We start from the raw sequence: 23,332 nt of genomic DNA, 5'->3' as shown, positions 1-23,332 counted from the left end.
ATCATATTTATGCTGTCACTCTGATGATATCGTAATTTAAAGAGGCATACACAATTACTTGATGAACTTCCATGCTATGCTACCCTGCATGGGATCGATGTCCTGCCCTCACACAATTCTTTTTATTACATTACTTTACCTTCGAGAATCATCGCTGCTCACCTGTTATATTAGGCAAAACGTACCGAGATTCCAGGCATGGCACTATACCTTCCCTTTTTTTAATATATCTAATGACTTCCTTTATGACAAAATGAGTATGGGCATACAGGTCACATCATTTGTGTTCTACATTAAAAGTGGACTCCTTGGGAGCATCATTTTCTTATCTGAAATTACCAGGGTGAGGGATGTTTTATTCAATGGCAGAGAAATGAATTTCGTACCATAGACCAGTCATTCTCTTCCTCATTCAATAGAATACTAATGTGACCAATTTCAATGTGATAGATTATTTATGCCTATCGCCATCTTCTGAACTCCTCCTGGGAGTCAGAGATATAGGAATTTGATTCTTTATGAGTGGGAACTGGTGAATAACAAAATTTTGTATCTCAGATTTATAGCATGTGTCATACTTGAAAAAATAAACATGAAAATCACACTGATATTAGCCACCTTTGGTGTCTGCGTTTTGGCAACAAATGATTTGCCTGGGGGAGTTGAAGACTTGGGTGTGAATGGGCCTCCACCATTCTTTGGAAAAGCGTACAAACTCGCACGATTGAATGATGTCCCGATCGAATACATCAGAGTAACACAACAGGTGCGTTGATGGCATTTTTACTGTAGATTTAGCAGCGTCAGTGCAATGTATTGACTTTGCATTCCTGTTTGATAATACCATAACAAACTTATAAATGTCTTAAGGTCGTAGCTGGGATCAAGTACACTGTAAAGTTCACTGCTGGTCCTATGGAATGTTTCAATGGAAACGGATATTCACAAGCAAGCACCTGTGCTAATAGCAAGGTACGGATTATAAAAATATATTTTAATATGCTCAGTTCTTGTATTGAATCTGTTCAGTTAACGCACCTTGGAATTTATTTATATATGCTGTAGATCTATCGAAATAGATTTCTAAGACTAGATATTTTATCTTGGTGTTGTTTTACAGAAACTATGTCAGCTAAGCTACATCCTGCAACGTTGGAATGGTAATGCAGTTACTTTGGCCTCGGAAATGGAGAACGGAATGATTTGCAGTGGTTGGTATTATGTTGGATAATCTATTAAAAGTACGACAGCCTATCTGCCGTGTTTTGTCAGAATACCAAAACAGCAAATGGAAGACATGGTGCTCATACATTCATTTACATTACCTTACTTCAAGTGAAATCAAATATATTTTTGCACCACAAAGTTATCATCAAATGGATTTTTCAATTAGCTAGAGTAGGCCTATTCTCTACACTAGTGGTGTACAACCCCACGGCCGAATGAAACCTGGAGATAAAAATTTTGCGCAAATGGATACCCGGCAGCCCGTGTAATGACTTTCCACCAGTCTGGTACATTTTAGCTGAACTTACGATGGTTAAAAGAAGGGACAAACAATACTGAAAGCACTAAAATATACATTTACTGATGTTGCACAAGAATAGTTTTGAGATATGAATTAGTATTATTAGCACGAGTCCAATAGTCTCACCATTAATATTTCTCTGTGAGATAGTCCTTCTAACTACTAGAATGCTTGCAGTGTCACCACAATATTTATATCTGAACCGTCTGTCAAAAAGTTTGCACATGATTCTTCTGCTCTGGTCTTGGTAAAAGATAAATTGGGATTGCTGCAATGTTGCTTTGAAATTTTGTTATAGACCATATATCTTCATAATGAATTCTATGTGCATCGACAAACAACCGTCATTTTAGTGAAATGCCATCAGATATTCAGGATATGTACTTTTCCACACTATTTATGATAGCTGGAAAGCGGATTGTAGTGCATTAATCTTTCCAAAAATGGATATCAATATGAAAAAGTATTTTGATTGACTTTGTACTCTGGAATTGGTTTCTTACGTGACTCAAGCCACGAGTTCACTGCAGAGTTTCCTCACTGGCAGCTCCTGTTTGTATGAACTCGTTCCAAGTTTGTGACACAAGATCTATAGAGTTCCAGTGTTGATGCATTGCCTTAAGATCAATCCAGGATGTCTACTATACTGACTTGTATAAAAATGTCCTTGTGCTATTTTTTGATAGAGAAATCCTCTAATGGTGTTTTTTAATTTTGCTTTGTGACAGTTACTTACGTTGTCTTGTCACGTGCCGATGCCAGAATGATACGTAAATACCAAGTTACACCGTTGAATGCCAAGAATTGATTATAAATGTAGCACCAAACAAAATCACTCGAAAAGTATGTATTATTGGCAATATCCGAACCGGAATTTGAAGTTGATTTATATCAATAGCTCAGAATATTACTATTGTCAACACCTTGTAAGTGTCAAATTCAAGGAACTCTCTATGTTAATCCGATCAGTAAGACCATTCAAAACCACGCACTGAGTCATAAGTCACAACTGGACAGCTATATTGACTATCCACTGCCCACTGCATTTTACTCATCGCAGCGTTCATGTTATATGCTTTTCATCGTTTACAGCGGTATCTCAGTCCTCTCAACCTCCACGCTCTTTCGACGACCCTGAACTTGTCGAAGGTCACTACGACAGCACAATTGACGCTGAAACCCGTACACTATTCGATAAATTCATAGTCGACTATGGCCGAGATTACAGGTAAGTGTTTTAGAACATGCTATGCTTGTCAACTTGCGCCTATACCACGAGGTTGCTTTACAGAGCTGATTCCAATGATGGCATTTACTGGAAGAGATTCAACGTATTCAAAAGGAATATGGTTATTGCAAGGCAACTCAATAGAAATGAAGATGATAATGCGCAATATGGAATCACCAAGTTTGCTGATTATACAAGTATGCTATTTTTATGAACAAGTATCATTGATGCAATATCTGGTTGCCTCTATTTTACTTGAGAACTAAAATGTAACGGTGTGTTGGTAATTCTTTTTTTAAAGGTAGTGTATTTTAATTCGATACTTACACTGCATTGGATTGCAATTCATTACATTGTGTCACGCCTTTGAGAATTGATTTTGTTGTTGTTGATACTCATTCTAATATTTGGTACCAGGCAAACACTATCTGGTTTTTCCGTTGGTCATATGTTGTTATTTCGTAGAAGTCATACATGTTCAAATGAAGTGCACAACATGATCTACCTGCGAAGTACTTCTACTGAATGCATATTGACTGATTCAGGGACTGAATACAAGAAGTTCTTGGCACCCGGATTGACTGATCCTGCGTTTCCGCCGAACCTTATCGAGGTCGAAATCTCGGGAGATACGCCGAAATCTGTCGATTGGAGGGATCACGGTGCAGTGACTGAAGTCAAGAACCAGGTTTGAATTGGTTTTAGAAGTTAATAACATGATTTCGGTCATCATTAACTGTAGGTTAGTGTCCTCTGAGAAATAGCTGTTTGGTAATGCTGTGTTGATCCGGGATCACTTTTCCTTCAAATCAAAATCAATTAAGAATATCATTGATGTTTATTATATTCGATATTTAGGTCTTGTGTATATATGTCTTGCTAATGTGTTTCAATTGTAACTGAAAACTAATGCATACTATCCACATATTCTAATTTCATACCTTTCTTACATAATGTCTTCATTTATCCCAAAATACCGTAATACTATTTCAGTCAAACTGGTTCTCAACATTACTCATTTCCGATATATATTTTCAAGTTTCATTCGCCCATTGTCGCCAAAGAAGTTACCCGTGTACCAAGAACAAGTTCGCTATATCATTCTTTCCGTGCGATGTTATTCCTCCTCTTTTGTAATTTCAGGGACAGTGCGGATCGTGCTGGGCCTTCTCGACTACTGGAAACGTAGAAGGTCAATGGTTCATCAAAAAAGGAAAGCTTGTTTCGTTGTCCGAACAAGAGCTCGTGGATTGTGATTCTGTCGACCAAGGCTGTAACGGTGGACTGCCGTCGAATGCTTACAAAAGCATCGAAAAGCTCGGTACATTCACGTATATTTTCTAGGCGGTATAGAAAATTGTATTTACGATCCTATGTCGGTTTACAGGGGGATTGGAGACCGAGGAAGAATACCCGTACGAAGGACGTGGTGACAAATGCAGTTTTAAGAAATCCGATGCTGTCGCCTTTGTAAATGACTCCGTCACCCTGCCTAAAGATGAAGACAAAATCGCAGCGTGGCTTGCGGAGAACGGTCCTGTTTCCATTGGCATTAATGCGTTTGCTATGCAGGTAGGGAATGTGTTTGTTATTCCGTAATTCAGGATGCTAGCGATGTGATATTGTCTTTAAACATATATTGATTTCATGGATTTCTTTTTACCTACAGTGTTAGATTGAAACACTGAAATTTGATATCGATCTTTTGCACAAGTTTTAATGACCAATCATGCCCTGTTCAATAGCACTATCATCCATAGCTAACATCATAGTTTACGTTTTTGGTAGTACCGGTATCACGTTAATGTATGACAGATACTTCTTATATCGATGCGTAGAAATTTTAATATGATTGACTTTGCAATTGTCATACCTGCCTTTAGGCAGTATTTTGGTTAACAAACAGTCTGTGTAAATATAGTTAAGCTACTGACCACATCTGGTTAGCCTATGTCTGATGCTGGACTGTGACGACCGAATTGACTGGCAAATCCGTGAATGCATTGTTTTACATTTTAGTTCTACATGGGCGGGGTGTCGCACCCGTGGAAGATATTCTGCAACCCGAGCTCTTTGGATCATGGAGTTCTTATCGTTGGCTACGGAGTTTCAACCCGTAAGTATTCAATTCATGTGTGTGTGTAGGCTTCTAATACAGCAAATGTTCTAAGTGTTAGGGTTCTGTCTGGTATTGTTTATGGCGTGATGGTGCTGTTCTTTATCTGCATATCATAATTCATATGTAACATACTGACTTACAGTCAAGAAGAAATAACGTGTACATAATTATCAATAAATGGTCATGCGCTGAAGAGCCATGTTACAGCCCTGGGTACAGGCAAAGATTTCAAAATCGACCCGGTTATCTTGGTATGCACAGTGCACACTAGTATCTATTCAGCTGAAACTTGCTTGACTTTATTGGACGTTGGTCGGTGGACATACTCGAGAACGCTATGATATCCGGCGGAATTACTGTAATTAGAGCCAATTTTGTGGTTATCACACAATGTGGCAACAGTCCACAGGTGTAAGAACTCAAGGCTTAACTGATACCTTCTTCCATTCAGATGGCGAACCGTATTGGCTCATAAAAAACAGCTGGGGGGGCAACTGGGGCGAACAGGTATCCCATTTTGCTAAAGTCCGTTTAGTTAGGTTGTTGAACTGTGTCGTATCTTTTCTCAGGGCTACTACAGGATTTATCGAGGAGATGGCTCGTGTGGAGTTAATCAAATGGCTACCTCGTCAGTGGTGAACTGACTGCAATGAGATTCGTTGTTTTTTCATGCTCTTTTTTTTTCGCAATGGACTGTGTCTTATGATTATACTTGGGCACTTTTTTTGACTCTTTTTAGGGATATAGGCATTTATACATATTTAGCGATAGCAAGATCTGTTCATCTTTTACACCAAGACATGTGTTTATTGTCTGTAATCAAATAAACGTAATTGAAGCTATGTTGGCTCTTTTGGTTTGGTTCTCACCGGTGCAAAGAGTACTCTACCAGCTGTAGCGCCGCACACGCTGCCTATCTGCAAATCAAATCTAAAACCCGACGTCCAAGGTCATGTGTTGCGGAGTGCGTTTTCACAATTGAAGCAATCCTACGGAACTAATCAAATTTATGTAAAAATGCATTGTCGATACTGGAGCTGGAAGAAAATCCCACAGGCTAGCACAGGCAAATGCAGCGTGCTAGACTCCTTCCGGCTCAGCTCTCGAAATAAACGCCCGACCGTTACTCCAGGGCTGATTTACTGTATCTCAGTCGAATTTGGCCCCATATTTAACCGAAATTCTCAAAAAAGAGTGCATTTAGGCGTCCTCCGAAAACACTTTCAAAAAATTCAAACAAGAGGATAAATCCTCTTGATAGAGGACGTATGGTTATCCTATAGTTATTGGTAATTGTCGTCTGTCCAACAATTTTGATAAGGCAAATTATAATAATTAGGTGTTGGCGATTGTCAGATAGTCCCAACTAAATATATTTAGGAATACTGGACACTTACCGCATCCTGATTCTGATTCCTGCCACGAATTACTTAACTAACAGTAAAGCCCCTTTCGTGAGACGCATTTCTGCATGGGCCGCAGCAGGATGCGGGACTTCACTATTCGGTACCAGCAGAGGTAGTCAGTAACGAAGTACTTCTACTTTTTGAAGTACTTGAAGTAGATTTTTTCTTCCCACACTACTTTTTAAGTAGTTATGATTTTAGACTACTTCTACTTCTACTTGACAGTTTTCAGTTTTGTAGGCACAAATAAGCGTAAAATACCTACTTACTTACTTACTTGTAAACCACCACTTCTACTTGAGTAGAAATTCCGGCGTTACTTCTACTTCTACTTGAGTAGCGACGGTGACTACTTTGACCACCTCTGGGTACCAGTCATTTCGGCACCCGTTTAGACTGTAGGCCTACATATAAAGATCGAAAGTATCAGGCTTTTGGCTCTTTCTGATCAACTCTTGCTAATGTAAGGCAGAAACATTCGAATGATGCTCAGTAATCAAACGCCAGTCAGCCACCACTCCCACACGGGCCACACCACTTTAACGTGCAGTGTCGTGCACCTGTCCAATACTCTCGAGCCCACACGGTCGTCACTCGTCACGTCACAGGGAAGGGCGTTGCATACCATGTGAACGCCGCCGCAAATCTGTTTCTCTCTTGAATACATACATAGCCTACATAGATTACAATGGCTTTTGATCTGTAATATCCGTTCTGCTTACGTGCTACTTATTGCCAATTATACTACCATCAAAATAGTCATATGTGGTTCTCGACACTGGCTTAAGGTTATTGCAGTGGCCTCATCTGACGCAGGTTCAATGCCATGAGTGATTGCTGAGTGCAACCAGCTATTCTCGAATACATTCTTAGAAAAGAGCGTTTTCACAGGCATATAAAAGATCAATAGCCGCCTCAAAATTGACCTTTTCGAGCTTTCGCCGCAGCATCAAAAGCGCACAAGTACAACACACACGCGCGTCCACGTCGTCCAAATATCATATGATCGACCGAAAAGATCATCGCTCTATCAAATATGCCGGACCTGATGTGTGGAACAGTATCCCGCCGGGCATTCGGCAGTCGACGAACATGTCCACATTCAAGTCGAAATACAAGCTATTATCACTAAATAAATACAGTCCATCCTCAAGATTACCGGACCACGACTGACCTATCGATCTCGCTTCCCTTGACATGCCGCCCTATTTCTTGTCGCTTCCTTTTTCTATACTCTTTCTTACTTTCATTCAGTGTGCATGCCTCCTCTTTACATCGCCTAGGCCAAGGTGGATGTCTGATTCCATTGACAACCTAGTCGCTTCGACATCTTCCTTTCTTTTCATTGTATCGCATTTTTTGTGGTGTATTGAACTGATAAAATTGCTAATAAACCAATGATGATGAACCAGCGATAATATATTCAAAATCAAGTTTTTGAACGTCGTCTCTTATATAGAAAGAATCGATATAGCTGATAGCCGATCATCATTCATGGCAGTAATGCGACTTCATCATTTTGAGCTTTGAGAAAACTCCAATCACAGCTCGCAATTGAAACACCAATGGTAAGATAAAGTTTCAGACACCGGCAATCAATCAGTTTTATTAATATAAATCTGGTAAATCTGGCATAAATCTGGTTTCGAATCAAGAAGATGTGATTTATATAGCTAACCACTGTAAAACATCAAACGCTGTTGCATTTTTTACGACCATCGTAGTTTCACTGCTTCGCACCAGTCTCTTAAATCTGTCAATTCCCACAGATAACTCCAAAAAGCCTACATCGTCGTCATGTGCTTTTAAAAGCATTGGTCGTGATTAGCCATCTCTTTGTACTGTGCACAATTCCAGCATTTTCAACCGCAATAACTTCATTTTTACAGGTTGGAATTGAGTCAAATTTATTTTGCATCGATTTTGAAGACAACTCCACAAATTCATGGGAAATTTGGAATTGACCCAAATTTGGTGTGCAGTGTTTTTTAGGGTAACCTGACAATTTAATCGGTGGATCACTGGAATCCGAAAAAAGGTTATTTTTGTACAACCCTACAGTGTGCACTGTGCATGTGCACTGTGCAGCCTTATTTTGCCGCCCCCTTGCTGCTACGCCACTGTATTCAGTCACACCCTAAAGGTGCCTACTTTAAATTCTGAAATCCAGTTATTGGGGAGTCGACTGGATTTTTACTAGACTTGTTAGCGACTGAACAGCATTCCTTATTTGTAGGTTTCAATTTTGAGCCAATCATCATTATCAATCGAAGTTCTTCTGTCTCTTCAATAGTTAGTTTAGTTCTTTGGTTACTTCGCGGAAGAGACGGTTTTCATCAATTCGTGGTTTAAATCAGTGGTTCTCAACCGCCGGTCCGCGACGACATTCCTACCGGTCCGCCAGGTAAATTACAATTTCATACCTTAAATTCAAGATTCAATGTAAAAGCCTTTTCCTATTGATGAAATAAATAAAAAATCATATTTTAAACTGATTCAGAACTTCTTGAGGTAACACTAGGGCTGGAAACATGTTCGATTTGACTTAAGGTTCAAGACGTGTCATTTGACGACATGCGAGCGACAAGTACAGAACGGGTACGAGCTGACTCATCGCTAAACAGCGTAGTTTGCGCGAGCATTCGTCTTCGATTCATTCATTTTGTGCAGGACCGTAACCGGGGCACCCCAAACCGCCTAATTGGAGAAGGGCTGAGCTTGAACAGAAGCCGAAATTATTTTGCAAATGAACATCAGGGTTGTATCCAAGACATAAGGTTACGAGTCACAAGTCAATCTCACTTTTTTAGTTTTGACTCGAGTCAAGTCGAGTCATTTTCAATTCAGCACCGAGTCAAGTCTGAGTTCAAGTCACTGAGTAGACTGTCGAGTGCGAGTCATAGTGTTTTGACTCGAGTCCGAGTCCAAGTCATTGTGTGGACTTTTCAGTTTCGAGTTAATGTCATGTGAGACCCACTTTTCACAACTCTACTCGGTGATATCGAATGCTTCTCATTCATAATATTCTCATTTTCGTCACTTTTAATAGTTTCAGGTAGCATTTGCAAGTAGGCCCTACTAGTATTGATAGACGAAATAATATCAGCGTGATCACTTCACTATTCTTCGAAATTGCAATGAAATGCCTGCATATTAGGTGCCCGTCTCCAAGAAATACGCATGATTTATAGAAATAGGCATTTGGGCGTTATAGCCATTACCGCGCCATGACGTACCAACACATAATAATGAAGATTGGAGGAGTCCCTAACACGGCAGCAAGAAAACCGATTCAGTCATGAATGGTGGAAAATTTTCGCTATTGACGCGATTAAGCTACTTAAACTCTTAGCTTACAATGAGTAGAATGAATGTGCTCACAAGTACAGGTGAAAACATCCTCCCAAATGTGGCTTTATCGACCTGTGGGGCACAAGATCAACGCTTTTGGAGGTGGGCTGACGAAGTGCTTTTTCGGCACGGATTGCCGGTATAGTTACTGTAAGGTGTTTTTTTGCGTCACGCATTGTATTCGTAGTTGCCAGACTAGCCTATGCGTCCGGTGGCAGTGGGCAATGAGCAATAAGGTAGCACGACAAGGTGCTTGGTTCGACTCCGAAACGCTTCTTGTATCGATATTGTCAAGGAGAAGAATATTATTCGAGTTGGCGTGGTCGGTAAAACCCACGGCATTCGGCACGAAAAACTGTAAACGACTCTCCGCGGTAGCACGTTTATCTGGATTAGGCAATTTTACATCGACTCAGCAGACTGACTACCATAAAATCACATGGATGCCATCGTGAAGATAATTAATCACGATCAAAACCCTCCAAATGTCACTCTCTAGCACCATATAACTGCAAAAAACGGCTGCATGCTTTATATTTTGGCTTAATTCAATTTTGAAAGTTCATCGGTCCGCCAGTCATTTTTTTGAAATTTTACTGGTCCGCGAGGTGAAAAAGGTTGAGAACCACTGGTTTAAATCATTGTTATAAATCCTACCTCCTACGTCGATGTTGCAACGTTCACATGTGGCTACGTTCTTTCGTACTTCGTTTGTAGCCTACTTATGCTGGTTTATCGAGAATCATGTGTTTGAATTATACCACGGTATAATTCTAAGGTAGGTTCTGTAGCCGTGACCACCTTAGGGTGTAAATATTCGCACTCTTTTTCTTCTTCTTCGCTCATGATATTACGGCGATCTAACGAGCACTCGTTGCGAGCGACTATTCACTGTATTCAGTCTTCTTTCCTCGTATTCTAGTTGAATGGTTGATAGATAAAGTTTACAAGTCTTGATAGCAACTAAAAGGTGTCATTGATTCTGACTGCGGGCTTAGCGCATTTGTTTTTAAGCCTGTCTAAATGTAGGCTAGATAAAACGTGTTTCGGCAGGCTTCGACAAACCTACAAAACTGTCGCGAAAGCTAGGCTGGTGAAATATTTTTACCAAAGTATAATTTATCTTGATATAGCCGTTAATTGCGTCAATAACAATATGGATACCTGCAACTCTGTCAATAAGTAGGCTATACAATCCTGTTGGCGCAATAATGAACTCTACAAAAGGTTTTAGATTTCATGTTTAGTCAACTCTGATATTGCATAGTCGAGCGTTTGTGATATGAATTTGACCAGGAGAATGTCGGTGCAATTTCAACGATCTCGGCGAAAAGACATGCAATAACGTGTAGTGTGGATGCTGAGGTGAGATAAGTAGAATGAACTAAAAGTAAATATAAAAGCTGTAACGCTGGAATAGCCCCGTGGTACAACTATATACTATAGGAGCGACACTGGTTCGGTTGATTACTTGGACAATGCTTCCTGGTAGATTTGGTAGGCGAGCATATGGTCAATAAGTATCCTAGATGTCGGGATGGGGCCGGTGTTAATCATAAATTATTACGTGAATTACGCTCATGATCATTCCGCTGAACCGTTACCAAATGCAAAAATTAGTGAACAATTTTAACCTCTGGTGATTGAAGCGTAACCGATTCAGGTTTCAGGTGTCCGAATCGCTATTATCATTTCAAAATCTGGTTATTTGAGATTCATCAGATGCGAGACTGCTCAGGTTTTTAATTAAATCAGCATAGTCTGGATTTTTAGGATCGCGCTGGCCGACTTCGTTTTTGAGAACTTCATTTCCGTACGAAATAGGCTCCTCCTGCAAAATTTATGAATATTGAGTTTCAATTATGCTAACAAGTGACTGAAAGTAAGAAAGCTAGTATATTTTCGTGATTTTATCCACGTTTGCGTGTACAGAACTGTAGCCTACATATTTCGTTGTAAGCGACGGCATTCATCCCTGAACCTAAGTAGATCGTAGTAAGTTCGATGTACCTTGTGAAATGTTATAAGCTCTTCTAGTCCTGGATGCCGAATCTGATCGTTTCCGAAGAAGTGGTAGCAGTTTGGCTCGGATCCGTCGATTAGGAAGTGCTTGATTTTCTCTTCATCTCTGTACAATGCGTCAAAACGAAAACATCAAATGTATTTATAAGGAAAGGAACAGACCAATACGTATGCTGATCAATGAGGCGAGTCACCAAAGCCGTAGAGCACAAAATATATGTATATATATTTACTCTCTCAAACATCGTTTCATCGCGAGGTATGAGCGTGACGCCACTCAACGGTAAATCTATTCTAGGAAGTGTTTGGGAAAGGCATACGCGTAAATTTTTTCATAATACTATAGTCTGCTTATCATTGTAATACATGTTTAATATCTAAGTGAAATACTGAAGATTGCAAAAGCGCTAATCCAGTAGCCCTCATAATAAGTATGTGACTGCCGGAACTAACCCGAGATATATTCGCCTATAGGCTATAAACGCAGTAACTACTAACTACGGTCACCGAGGAAGTAAAGAAACAGAAATTCACTACAGTAAATTTAGATGAGGCGAGTAACGTTACATGGAATTGTAAAAGCATGGTGGTTTGAGCCTCAATAAACTCTGAACTTGGTAAGCTTCAACTCTTTTTCTCGCTTACCCCGCTTTGATAACCCCTGGTGTAAAGCGACTGCGACAGCGTTTGCTATTGCAAGGTAGAGGTAGTGGGTTTAACTTGTTGATCAAATATTCGGTGATAATTTACTCACGATATATATAGGCCTACCACAGTAATACATATCACCGTGCATCGAAGTTTGAATCTTGATTTACCAATGCTGAAACTTGTTCGCGACAAGTCGCCGCAGCGACATACAGGGAATGATAATATGTGATTTTAGTGCCAACATGTTATTATATTCCTCATAATTGGTAGTATCATAGGAAAACTATACGGGCATTTGGATTTATTCAAATGCTAATATCACGGCGCGCCCATTTCCAGCAATCTGAGTATATGGATCGAGCTAGCTTCAACGAAGACCGAAGATTTTGAGAGTATAAAAATACGCGATTTATATGTGAAATCAGAATCGAATGTCAATACTACCGTAATTTCGATTTAGCGGCTATGGACGTGTATTCGAATCTTGCTCAAATGCTGAATTGCCTGATGACCAGGGCGCTTTTTTTTATCCAAAAAATGAAAATTTTGATCTAAAAATGAAAATTTTGACTTTTTTTGACCTAAACAAACTGAATTTTGACCTAACGTATGCAAATTAGGTGTTTTCCCACACAATGTTAAAATTGCACCACTTATCTTCATTTCTGGTTGGAACTGGCTGTCTTAACGAAGTAGTTTGGCCTCAAAAACGTTTTTGGCTTAGAAACATGAAAAAACGAATATTTTAACGAAATCTGGCCCCATGAAGAATTCCAGTAGTTACAATACGTATTATGGTAGAAATAATTAAAAATTGTTGTAGTGCATCGAGAGATACTCTCCTACATTCTCGGGTAGAAAGTGCATGTCCTTACTAAGAAGCTTGCCAAGAATGGAGAATAAATGTTCAACAGCAGCAGTTGTTGTCTGACAGCACTGAAGTTGTGCGCACACCTCTGGTGACACACCATGTTGCTTCATTCTGACAATGTTGTCTACATCACAATTTTTGATCATGCGATTCTTAATATAAGAATGATGCAAGGCCCAAGAAGTTTTTCTTCAGTTAGGATATTTCGGTACGTTGACCATAACACCATGTCAACATATTTGTTTTATTTGACCGTTTATGATTCACAATGAGCAGACAATTGGCCGTTTACAACGGTAGGCCTATAAACAGGGTTGCCATCGACATAGACCCAAAAATAAGGACAGTCGAGAAATTAGATTAGCATGAAAAAGCGTTTTCGTATATACTTTGTATTTATACGAGCCGCGGCAATGCGGCATGTCACATTCCATACTTTTCGTCAGAAACAATCTGCTCCAGCAACTCATTGTTATTAGAAAGTGCTTCATGAATCTCACTGCAGCTCAGGTCTAGGTTTACGTTTACTCAGGGCCGAAACAGCACTTCGTCAGCCCCCCCCCCCAAAAAAAAACGTTGCTCTGGGGCTTCCCTATATAGGGTGATAAATAGGGCACGTTTTTGCAACTTTTTTTACAGCTTCCGGCAGCTTCCTAAATACTCGTAAGATATGTAGAATGCTGTTTTAAGCTGTTTGAAGGAATCTTTTAGTGCAACTTTTTGCAACTTTTGTCCATTTTTTTCATGCAACGTTTTGCAACATTTTGCAGCTTTCTCGATTTTTCATGAAAGTATTTTCTAGAGCCCGACCGATTATCGGCTTGCCGATAATATCGAGTCGATATCACGCTTGGAGAGAAATATCGGTATCGGCCATTGAAGGTAAAAAAATATCGGCCATTTTCGTGACGTCACAACATGGTGGCAGGGAGTCAGAGAAGTCGATAGAAGACGTGAGGACGGTAAATTATAAAAATAAATGGCCAAGCTGCATATAATGCATACTGCATACAGGCAGTAGGCGTGCCTATCTGAAAAATATTTTAGATAACTAGCCACCGTTATGCCCCACTGACTTCGTGGGAATCCCCCTGCAGTAATCGATCACCATGAAGACAGAGAGCAGCTGGATGGATAGTTGTCTGCAGAAGATTTCAATCAGTAAGAAAAATGAGAACTTCAATCATGCTGGACTGACCCTCGTGATGATAGAGAAAAGCGTCGCGTCGAAATGTTTCTCTGAAGATAGTGCTATTGGTTCGGTATCAAGACCAACAGAGCTATTTATACCAGTATGTATGAAGTCGTCTGACTGAGGCCTGCGGGGCCACCATGATAGGAAATATGCGAGCATAGAGGGAAAGAAAATCAAGCAAACGTGGAGTAAAGCCAATAATTGATACGAAAATATTTGATTCCATGCTGACATTGGCCAACTATTATTGATCAATTGATTGTTGGAATGCTGGTCATGGTCAAGGCCTAAGGGCAAGGGGATGGGTGGAGCAGTTGCAGATGTGGACAATTTGAGTTGATTTGGTCATCCTCTTTCAGCTATTTGTTAATGGTGTGCTGAAGGCTCCAGGTGCACTGCCAGAAGAATATCAATATTTAGTGAAACCTTGAAGGAAAGATCCCCTGCAAGGGAGCGGTGGAACCGAAATGAAGACAGATTTCCAATTCTTGCTGTGCCACTAACTATGGTACCAAGTGGAAGACTGTGTTTAGTACTATATACATCATTTATGGAAGACCACAGAAGTTCACTCCTTGGAGAAAGGGCCGAGAAATTGTGCTTCGTGAACTGTAATCTGCAACTGCTGGATTGGTGCTTTTTTGATATATTTTTATAGCCCCTAAATCATTTATTTCATGTTCAAGCATATCAATGGCTTTAAAGTTGTTGAAATAAATGCTCTGAGGTGTTAAATATGGGCCTTGAGCTAGATTCCACATATTTTGAATATCGGCTGAATATATCGGCGTTATCGGTGGAGGTACTGGATATCGGTGTTATCGGTATCGGCTCAGAAATCCAATATCGGTCGGGCTCTAGTATTTTCGATTTTGGTGAAATACACGGCCAAATCCGACTGAAACACCGTAAATCAGCACCGAAGTAACGCTTTTACGGGTATTTCAGGAGCTGAGCCGGAAAATTTACCTTTTTTTTAGGCAATCTGGGAAGTTGACCTTTTTTTTAGTCAACCGAGCAAAATGTGGTCAAAATGCAACTTCTGCAACTTTTTAAAAAAATAAATGCGACTTTCCACGGATTTAACTGCAACAAAAACTTGCCCTAGTGATAAACCAATCTTATTCACTTCGTTGTGATTAGAAGCGTCGACCAAGATGGACAACGGTCGTACACCAAGTTTGGACAAAATCATTTTTTGAGCGTATGGAGCAAGAACTCCAGCAACAATGCTTGTAGTCTTGGTCCTGGCCAAAGAAAACTTATTTGTGATGTTGGAATCGGGGAATATTGCTTTAAACAATTGCGATGTGCGATCGTTGGTGAGGAATGATTGCTGGTGTTTGACAGTATGGAATGCCCAGGTACCCTCAGCAGCAGCTGCCCTCTATATAGTCTGTGGTCGTTTGTGCTGATCGACTTGTGGAAAAAATATTCATCGACCAGCTCAAATTAATAATTATGACACACTTCTTGTGTTTTGGGTTATCAATCTGAGTTGGATTAGCGGTCTTTCCTGTGGCCTCCAGGTTAATGTCACAATTGCAGATATTGCAATGGGCGATATCCCACTCGCCCTTCAAGCTTCGTTAGAGACCTTTGAATTCGCTCTCATAATCGTCTCGAAAAACGTTTTTTACGCCTGCTCATTTTAACTAATCAGATTTAGCCTTATTAGTAGCTAACTATATGCGCAAGTGCAATATAATTTAGATAAATTTATCAATGAATTATAGCTTTACTACTTTTTAACCAATGTGTCGACTGCACTGCGCCTTTTTCACTACGCAATAAATGCTGCCTTCCCCACAGCTTGAACTTATTCTGCTGTGGACCAAACAACAGGAACCTGCCAACCTGGTGCTGCTGTTTACTACTAAAATGACGTCCGCTGCTTTAGCTTGGTACAGACGAAACTGCTATACTACCACTCACTGCCCTAACTATCTCACCACTTAAAATACAAATCTTGTGGTTTGTACGTCACTAGAGTTCCTTTCATTTATATCATAAGATCTCAACGCAAAAGCATAATTTGAGAATATTATGCAACATAGAGGAACACGATCGAAGTTCTGTAGTGGTCGAAATTAAGACAAAATAAGGACGCAAGTCGAAAATAAGGACATTTCTTAGAAATAAGGACAGTTGAGTTTTCTAAGACGAGGCCCTTCAAAATAAGGACAAATCTTAGAAATAAGGACGGTATGGCAACCCTGCCTATAAAGTAGGCTACAAGCTGTAAAATGTCAAATGATAAGTTCACTGACAGAGCAAAATCTACGATACAAACGAAATGCAGACGTGAAGAAAATTTTGACTTTGTGAACAATTTTGACAAATTTTGACCTAACGCTACAATTTTTGCAAAATTTTAACAAATTTTGACATGTCAAAAAAAAGCACCCTACTGATGAATTACACCCAGAGTTTCTGCCTGTAAAGAAATCACGATCACATCAGCATCTCCTTACTTGTAGCTCAAAGCGAAGCCCCAGATTTTGTCGCTAACTCTGACCAAGTAATCTCCAACCTTGACGTCTTCGAGAATTTGTTCGGCTTCGTCTCTGGATATGACACCTGAATAATGACCAAAAAGATAACAATTGTCTGATGATGATGCTATGAAATTTAACCATCATGAAGAAATACCCATGACATAGGGGCATAAGGACCTACCATGGAACCATTTCGGTATGGGATTTTCGTCACTTGGATCGACAATTTCCGACAGCTGTGTTTCCTTTAACCATTGTTCGGCTTGTTCTCGTGAAGTTGGCCTGGCTCCTCTTCCAGCTCTGCAGAATATTGTTGAATGAAATGATTAACTATATAGGTCCGCCGTGCACTTTACAGTACAGATTTGCTTATCTGCAAGGTTATCTTTCTACTCTGCTGTTATCCCAATTGTCTGATGAAAAATGCAGGCCAATCCGAATTCTGGTCACGTCAGTATTGTGACATCATTTTCGCAACTCGATTTATTGACGGCGACTCTAATAAATTCGTGGATGTGGTTGAAGTTCTCGCCGAAATATACTTACACTTCCATTGGGTGCTTGCGCCTGAGCGCGCCCGGTTTCGGAGGTGGCTTAGGCGGATTTGACGCGCGATTTCTGTTCATGTCTCTCACGCTTCGTTTGCGTTCGAATCTCGCTCGTAAATCACTGAGTTTCTTTTCTTGCACCAAGTTCTGCTGCGAGAGCCTTCTCACTTGCAAACTCGCTCTGCGGGCGTGCGCGGATCGCCGGCGGTCGGCATCCTTAAATCTTTTCACTTTGTGTATACAGCAAACATCCAGAAAATATATTCTCACGTTATGCTTATAATTTGCAGCTTATAACGATCTGTGTTTGACTACTCGACGCAGGATATTTGAGCATTTAATGACATGATGCGACTATATAGCAAGCCTCTGTAAGCCTCATTTATTTCGATCCACGTGAATCCGAAAATACACCAAAACTAGCACTAAAATTGATGCACCAGCTTATCTATCGCTGGAATAAATTTATATTTCGTAGTACCAAGTATGACTGCAGGAGCATCAAACCTTCGGCAAATCAAAATCAATTCCAATACCGATTCATGGGATTGACGAAAAGCCTGATTATATTGTATAAATGAGCATTGAGTGATCCAATCAATAACTTTTCACTTCCATCTGAGTAACTGAAATCACTGATACACTTACGCTGTTTTTTCCACTCAGCATCACCTTCGTCAACGCCAGCTTGATGTTGGGTTCCGGGACCCCAATCTGTAACAAATTCATCTCTTGACGCAATTTGCGACGCTATACCAATTTGCAACATTCGGAAGTTTGCTTTGTGTCTTACTTTCATACGAATCATCGTTTTCAGAATCCTTAGCTGAGTCCGCGATGGTTTTGGGTGTTGTTACTGAAGGCTGGTCTGGTTTATTTGGAATTGCTTTTCTAGCCGGCGGCAGGTTTGGCGAGGTCTGTGGAATTTCAAATCCCATTAATCAGAAGGTAGACTTATATTTACACTAGCCGATAGTATAGCTTTACATATTTCCGAATCAAAGGCAGTAATCACCAATGTCATAAAATTGTTGTAATTTGTAATTTGTATTGTAAATTCGGAAAATGCGAGGGTCACCGGAAATAACTTTGCACTAATGCGGCAATACCGATTTGAATACCACGATTCGAAAATAATCGAATATAATCGTAGCCTAATCTTAATCCATTCTTTTACATTTCTGATCGATTTCCTAGTAAAATGACGATTATCCAACTTCTCACTATTGCTAGGACTATATGACTTATACTGAACATTGTGTGTAACAAATAGTGTGTTGTTGTTACGTATCAAGATATTGATCGTATGTAAAACGGCGTATTTTTAAACTCCATTGCCCATTATTGCATCACAGGCAGTAGCTGAGCTCGTTATTGTGACGTAAAGAAAGAATTACCCTCACAGTAGGTAGATATTCAATGTATAAGTGTATGTACACTGTACAGTACATCTACCACACAAGTCGTTATGGCCGTCAACAGATACCACTATAGCTCGCAGAATGAGGATGAAAATCCCCACTCTGCTTAGATTCAAACAGGGATATATAGAAGTACTAGATATACCTGGATTCAAATAATATCGCTATACGCAATTATTTGATATTTGGTTATGGTTGGGTAAACACAAATATATACCTGACAAATGCCCCTCAAGCGATTAAAGATTTTTGTTCCCTTCAAATAAAACCTGACTATTTCCATATCAAATCATTAAACTCGGCGGTTCCAGTTCTTTGGCATATTACTCGAAATGGCGGTTCGCAATCTACATATTATCTGGATTGTCGGTGCATGTGTTCGCAAGAAGTATTGTACATATTCTTCTATGTCCCTGCTCAAAGCGGGTACAATCATTATTTTTCAATTCTTCACCCAAAATTTGAATCCGATTACATACTTTCTTCGTATATGGATGGTAGCTATAAAATCAGAATTGTTGCGGCGAGAATTCGTCAGTGATGTATAGTTGGGCAATAGATACTGTGACGTAGTAAGCAAACGACATCCCACTTTCCAGGAAATTGTTCTTTCCTGACGCAGTCACACCGCTTTGGTTATATTCATATTGTCTTCGAATATGTGTTCAAGGTACAGATACAGTACAGGGAAGCAGAATGAATGTAATCGTCGTGACTAGTCATGAACATTTCCCCATGTAATCGTAATCGACAACTGCATGATTTCGATGTAAACGCATAATGTCGCGGGTCAGATATATTCGAAATCGATAACAGTGATGTAGTAATCGCCCATGTCTAGAGGTAAAAACGAAAAAAACTATATAGAAGATGATAGGATTTTCTGCGAGGTAGGGAAACTTCAGAACAATGTTTCACCGACCTGTTCCTCTCTCACAGGTTGAAGTGAAGAATTTATCCCCGTACGGGGCAAAGAAGCATGGGGCCGCTTGCTTTGTATTTCCTGTGTTTTCTGATTTGAATCGTCCGTATTTGCCGGATTCGATTTCACCCCGCTATCCCCTCCGTCGGTGTTCCGGTTTTTATTGTGAGAAAAGATAAGCGCCTGAACTTTTGATACCGGTTTGTTTTCATTGCCACGCATTCTTTTCCAGTCTCTCCTAGAACCATAGCGATATAGACCGTGTAAGTGATGGCATTTATTCGTTTGGATATCACAGTTTGGACGTGATACAGCGTATATGCTTACTCAGTGTCCGACCAAAGAAGTTCCAAGGGGATGTCGTTCGGATGCTCTCCCATCACCCATGTCCATGGCATGCTGTTGCTATCTTCGAGAATTTTCACGTTTTTCCTTTTGCTATTTGATTCTGAACAGGGGTAGGAGTTCTATGCTTATATAAAACTGCAGAGTGCAGAGTGACAATTGATATAGAATAAGAGTGAATCACAACATGGTCATATATATACAGGCCATTGGTGGACGACTATCGAAACACCGTTACGTAAATTATATAGAAGAACGAACATATAATTACGTATGAGGTCACAATCTATATATAAAATTGTTGGCTTGGCGTATATCTACACAATTGGTGCATGTGCTGCTAATTGCTATACGCCAGCGGGTGTAACTCTACATTTTACAATCTACAATTCTACATATGTTGTTGTATATTTTGGAAGTATGGCATAAAATGATGTAACCACAGGTGTGATAACGTGTGAAAAGTTTTGTCATGAGAAGGTGAGCAAATACGCACTTGTTTTCCCTCTATTTGACTTCGTTTTCGGATGCTTCTTTTCGTACTCGTAATACCTTCGTTTCTAAACGCATATGAATGTTAGATATAGATATAATTACTATTTGTTAAGGAAAATTCGACAGCGTGAATTTGGAGGTCGTAGTTGGTTTTACGCTACCTATGACAATGACATATCTGAATAAACTGTGCTGAGTGTATCTGTAAACTGCCATTGTACTTCAGGCATAGGAAGTCCCTGAATCTGCTGCATATCGCAATTGTGTGGTGTATTGATTTGATAAAAATATTAAATGATGATGATGCTTAAACAGCCAGAACGACGGACGAAGCCAATTTTTTTAAGCATCGCGAGTCGATTACTCCGCCCTTATGCTGGTCCTCGTCAAAGCGTGACAGTTTTCAAACGCCGGAAATAGCAATTCACGATATGATCGAACTGTGGAGTCACCGATCCCACACGTTCAAAGTCAGACGTTGGTAGTCGAACATTGGTTGAATTTCCTACCTGCTCTTCGCGGATTTTGAAAAATAATATTTGCTTTTGCTCCTCGGGCAGCTCCGCTAAAATCTCAGGAGCAACATACATATCCTTCAGTATTTGCTTCAGCATGATCCTCTATACCAGCCTGCTGTTTAATCTATAGATATAAAGTTATAAACAAGCGCATGTAAAAAAATTTATTCCGATTTCATCCTCACAGTCACATGAGACTGACAAAGCCACTTGTATGCTTCAGTAAGCAGGTAGCCTAACGTATCCGTATGACTGATTTCACTGTTGGTGGAGATATCGCTTAATATTCTCAAGATTGAACATTAACTCTGCTATAGATATACTTATTTCCAGCTTAGAGTTGCCAACAAAGTACATTATATATTGTAATTCCCAGACGGCGCCAGACAGCTACTATGTAATGCTTTGCGATTTACAAGATATATAATCTGATTGAAACTCTCATCCTGTTTCACTACAAAACTACCTGTTTTTCGTCGACAAACCAAATATAATTACTTAATTACAGCGACAAATTAAACGCTGGCCAGATGGAAAAGCAAATTTAGGTGTTTTCGCATATCTCAACGTGATTGCAGAATGAGATTACTTACTCCTGTTATGTCGCAAAGCGACAATATCGCTAGCTTATAATTTACGAGTAACCCTTCCCGAACTACACCATCTGTCGCTTTATTCATCGCAGCGTCACGAGGTATCCATCAAATAATACTGCTTTAGCCAGTATATGGAGAGTAAGGCAGTTAAAGTAGGCTATCACACTCAAAGGCCTTGTTGACATTATATTTATAGAGCAAATAAAAAGTTGAATGTGTCTTACCAGAGTATATTTTTGGCGTACACGTCAGTTGCACATGCACACTCACGGACTTTATCATTCTCAACTTGCTATATAGTCGTAGTCGAATCTCAATTTGATTATCCAATATATATTTGGATACTCACCCTATAATCAATGTTTCGCTATACTTCAGTTATTTTGCCTCGTATAATTCTGATTACCGACGTCACAGGCCGAACACTCAAAGAATTGAACGCAGCCTCGTTCCAAATTACCCGTCCGCGAAAACAAAGAAATTCTTGATTTCGATCGTATAATCTGAACTGTTTGTACAGTGTCGAGAGATTGCGATATAGTGTTAAGATAAGAGTGTGCTGAAACGATTTGGAGTAGTCTTTCAATCGGACACCCACCTTGGCCTAGCATGTATATAAGACGCACGCACACTGGATTTAAGAGAGTCTTAAAAATGAGTAATATAAATGGAAACGATGAAAATGAATTCTGCAGTATTATATACTATACTGCAGTATTATATAGTATCCTGTAATGCGAGGTATAGAATCAATACAAATATATACAAAACAGAATTGTAATCATGGCTGTGTTGTAAAATGCAAATGCGTTCAAAACACAGATGTTTGAAACGTGACTCATGTTTAAAACCTGAACATTTTTACTTATGACTACACACAAATCGAAAATATTTAGTTCATTTGCATGCATGCGCAGTGCGCACGACATAGAATGCTCGGAATATATGGTATACTTGTATTCGGGAACTGTTTCCTGTGCAGGCTACTTGCGTTCAAGAAATATTTTACGTGGTAAAATCACTAGGAAGCGTTCATGCGTGGCAAGCTGAGATGCATTGAACAGTAGTTGTGTGACTCTTGCTCAATATCTTCAATAGATCATCTTGCGTACTGACCGGATTTGCATCACATGCGCTTCAAAATGATCTAAGGTTAATTCCATGCTCTGATATCGAAAATTGGTGCACATCCCGGAAGAAGTTATAAGAGTCAAATTATCAAATGTGGCTATACAATCGTATATGATGTTATATTCCAGAGGTGGTCAGTAACGAAGTACTTCTACTTTTTGAAGTACTTGAAGTAGATTTTGCCTACTCACGCTACTTTTTAAGTAGTTATGATTTTAGACTACTTCTACTTCTACTTGACAGTTTTCAGTTTTGTAGGCAAAAATAAGCGTAGAATACCTACTTACTTACTTACTTGTGAACCACCACTCCTACTTCTACTTGAGTAGAAATTCCGGCGTTACTTCTACTTCTACATGAGTAGCGACGGTGACTACTTTGACCACCTCTGTATATTTCACCAGCAGGCCAAAACGCTTGATTTCATATCCAATTTCGATAATACCACTCATCATCAGTTTTTTGACTGACGTTGCAAGGGGGCGAA

The 23,332-nt window shown here is 39.7% G+C and overlaps 2 protein-coding genes across 2 annotated transcripts; one reads left to right on the top strand and one right to left on the bottom strand.

Moving 5' to 3' along the window:
- Positions 1-530: 530 nt before the first annotated feature.
- LOC145456074 (cathepsin L-like) lies at positions 531-5,717 on the top strand. Its single transcript, XM_080334111.1, has 11 exons — positions 531-766; positions 871-972; positions 1,121-1,211; positions 2,621-2,756; positions 2,820-2,953; positions 3,302-3,444; positions 3,900-4,077; positions 4,144-4,328; positions 4,776-4,872; positions 5,327-5,382; positions 5,445-5,717. Exons 1-11 carry the CDS (start codon positions 593-595, stop codon positions 5,517-5,519), a joined length of 1,371 nt encoding a protein of 456 aa, XP_080190237.1. The 5' UTR covers positions 531-592; the 3' UTR covers positions 5,520-5,717.
- Positions 5,718-10,855: 5,138 nt separating this feature from the next.
- LOC145456073 (SH2 domain-containing protein 4A-like) lies at positions 10,856-22,175 on the bottom strand. Its single transcript, XM_080334110.1, has 11 exons — positions 21,110-22,175; positions 20,602-20,665; positions 20,088-20,208; positions 19,761-19,998; positions 18,211-18,334; positions 18,066-18,131; positions 17,416-17,647; positions 17,051-17,169; positions 16,846-16,951; positions 11,643-11,760; positions 10,856-11,463 (listed from the first exon to the last, which is right to left on the bottom strand). Exons 1-11 carry the CDS (start codon positions 21,212-21,214, stop codon positions 11,326-11,328), a joined length of 1,431 nt encoding a protein of 476 aa, XP_080190236.1. The 5' UTR covers positions 21,215-22,175; the 3' UTR covers positions 10,856-11,325.
- Between the last annotated feature and the right edge of the window lie 1,157 nt (positions 22,176-23,332).

This window comes from Botryllus schlosseri, chromosome 14 (assembly GCF_051294905.1).
Source record: "Botryllus schlosseri isolate E-star chromosome 14, Bs_hap1, whole genome shotgun sequence".
Classification (NCBI taxonomy): domain Eukaryota; kingdom Metazoa; phylum Chordata; class Ascidiacea; order Stolidobranchia; family Styelidae; genus Botryllus; species Botryllus schlosseri.
This window is presented reverse-complemented; position numbering and strand designations above follow the sequence as displayed.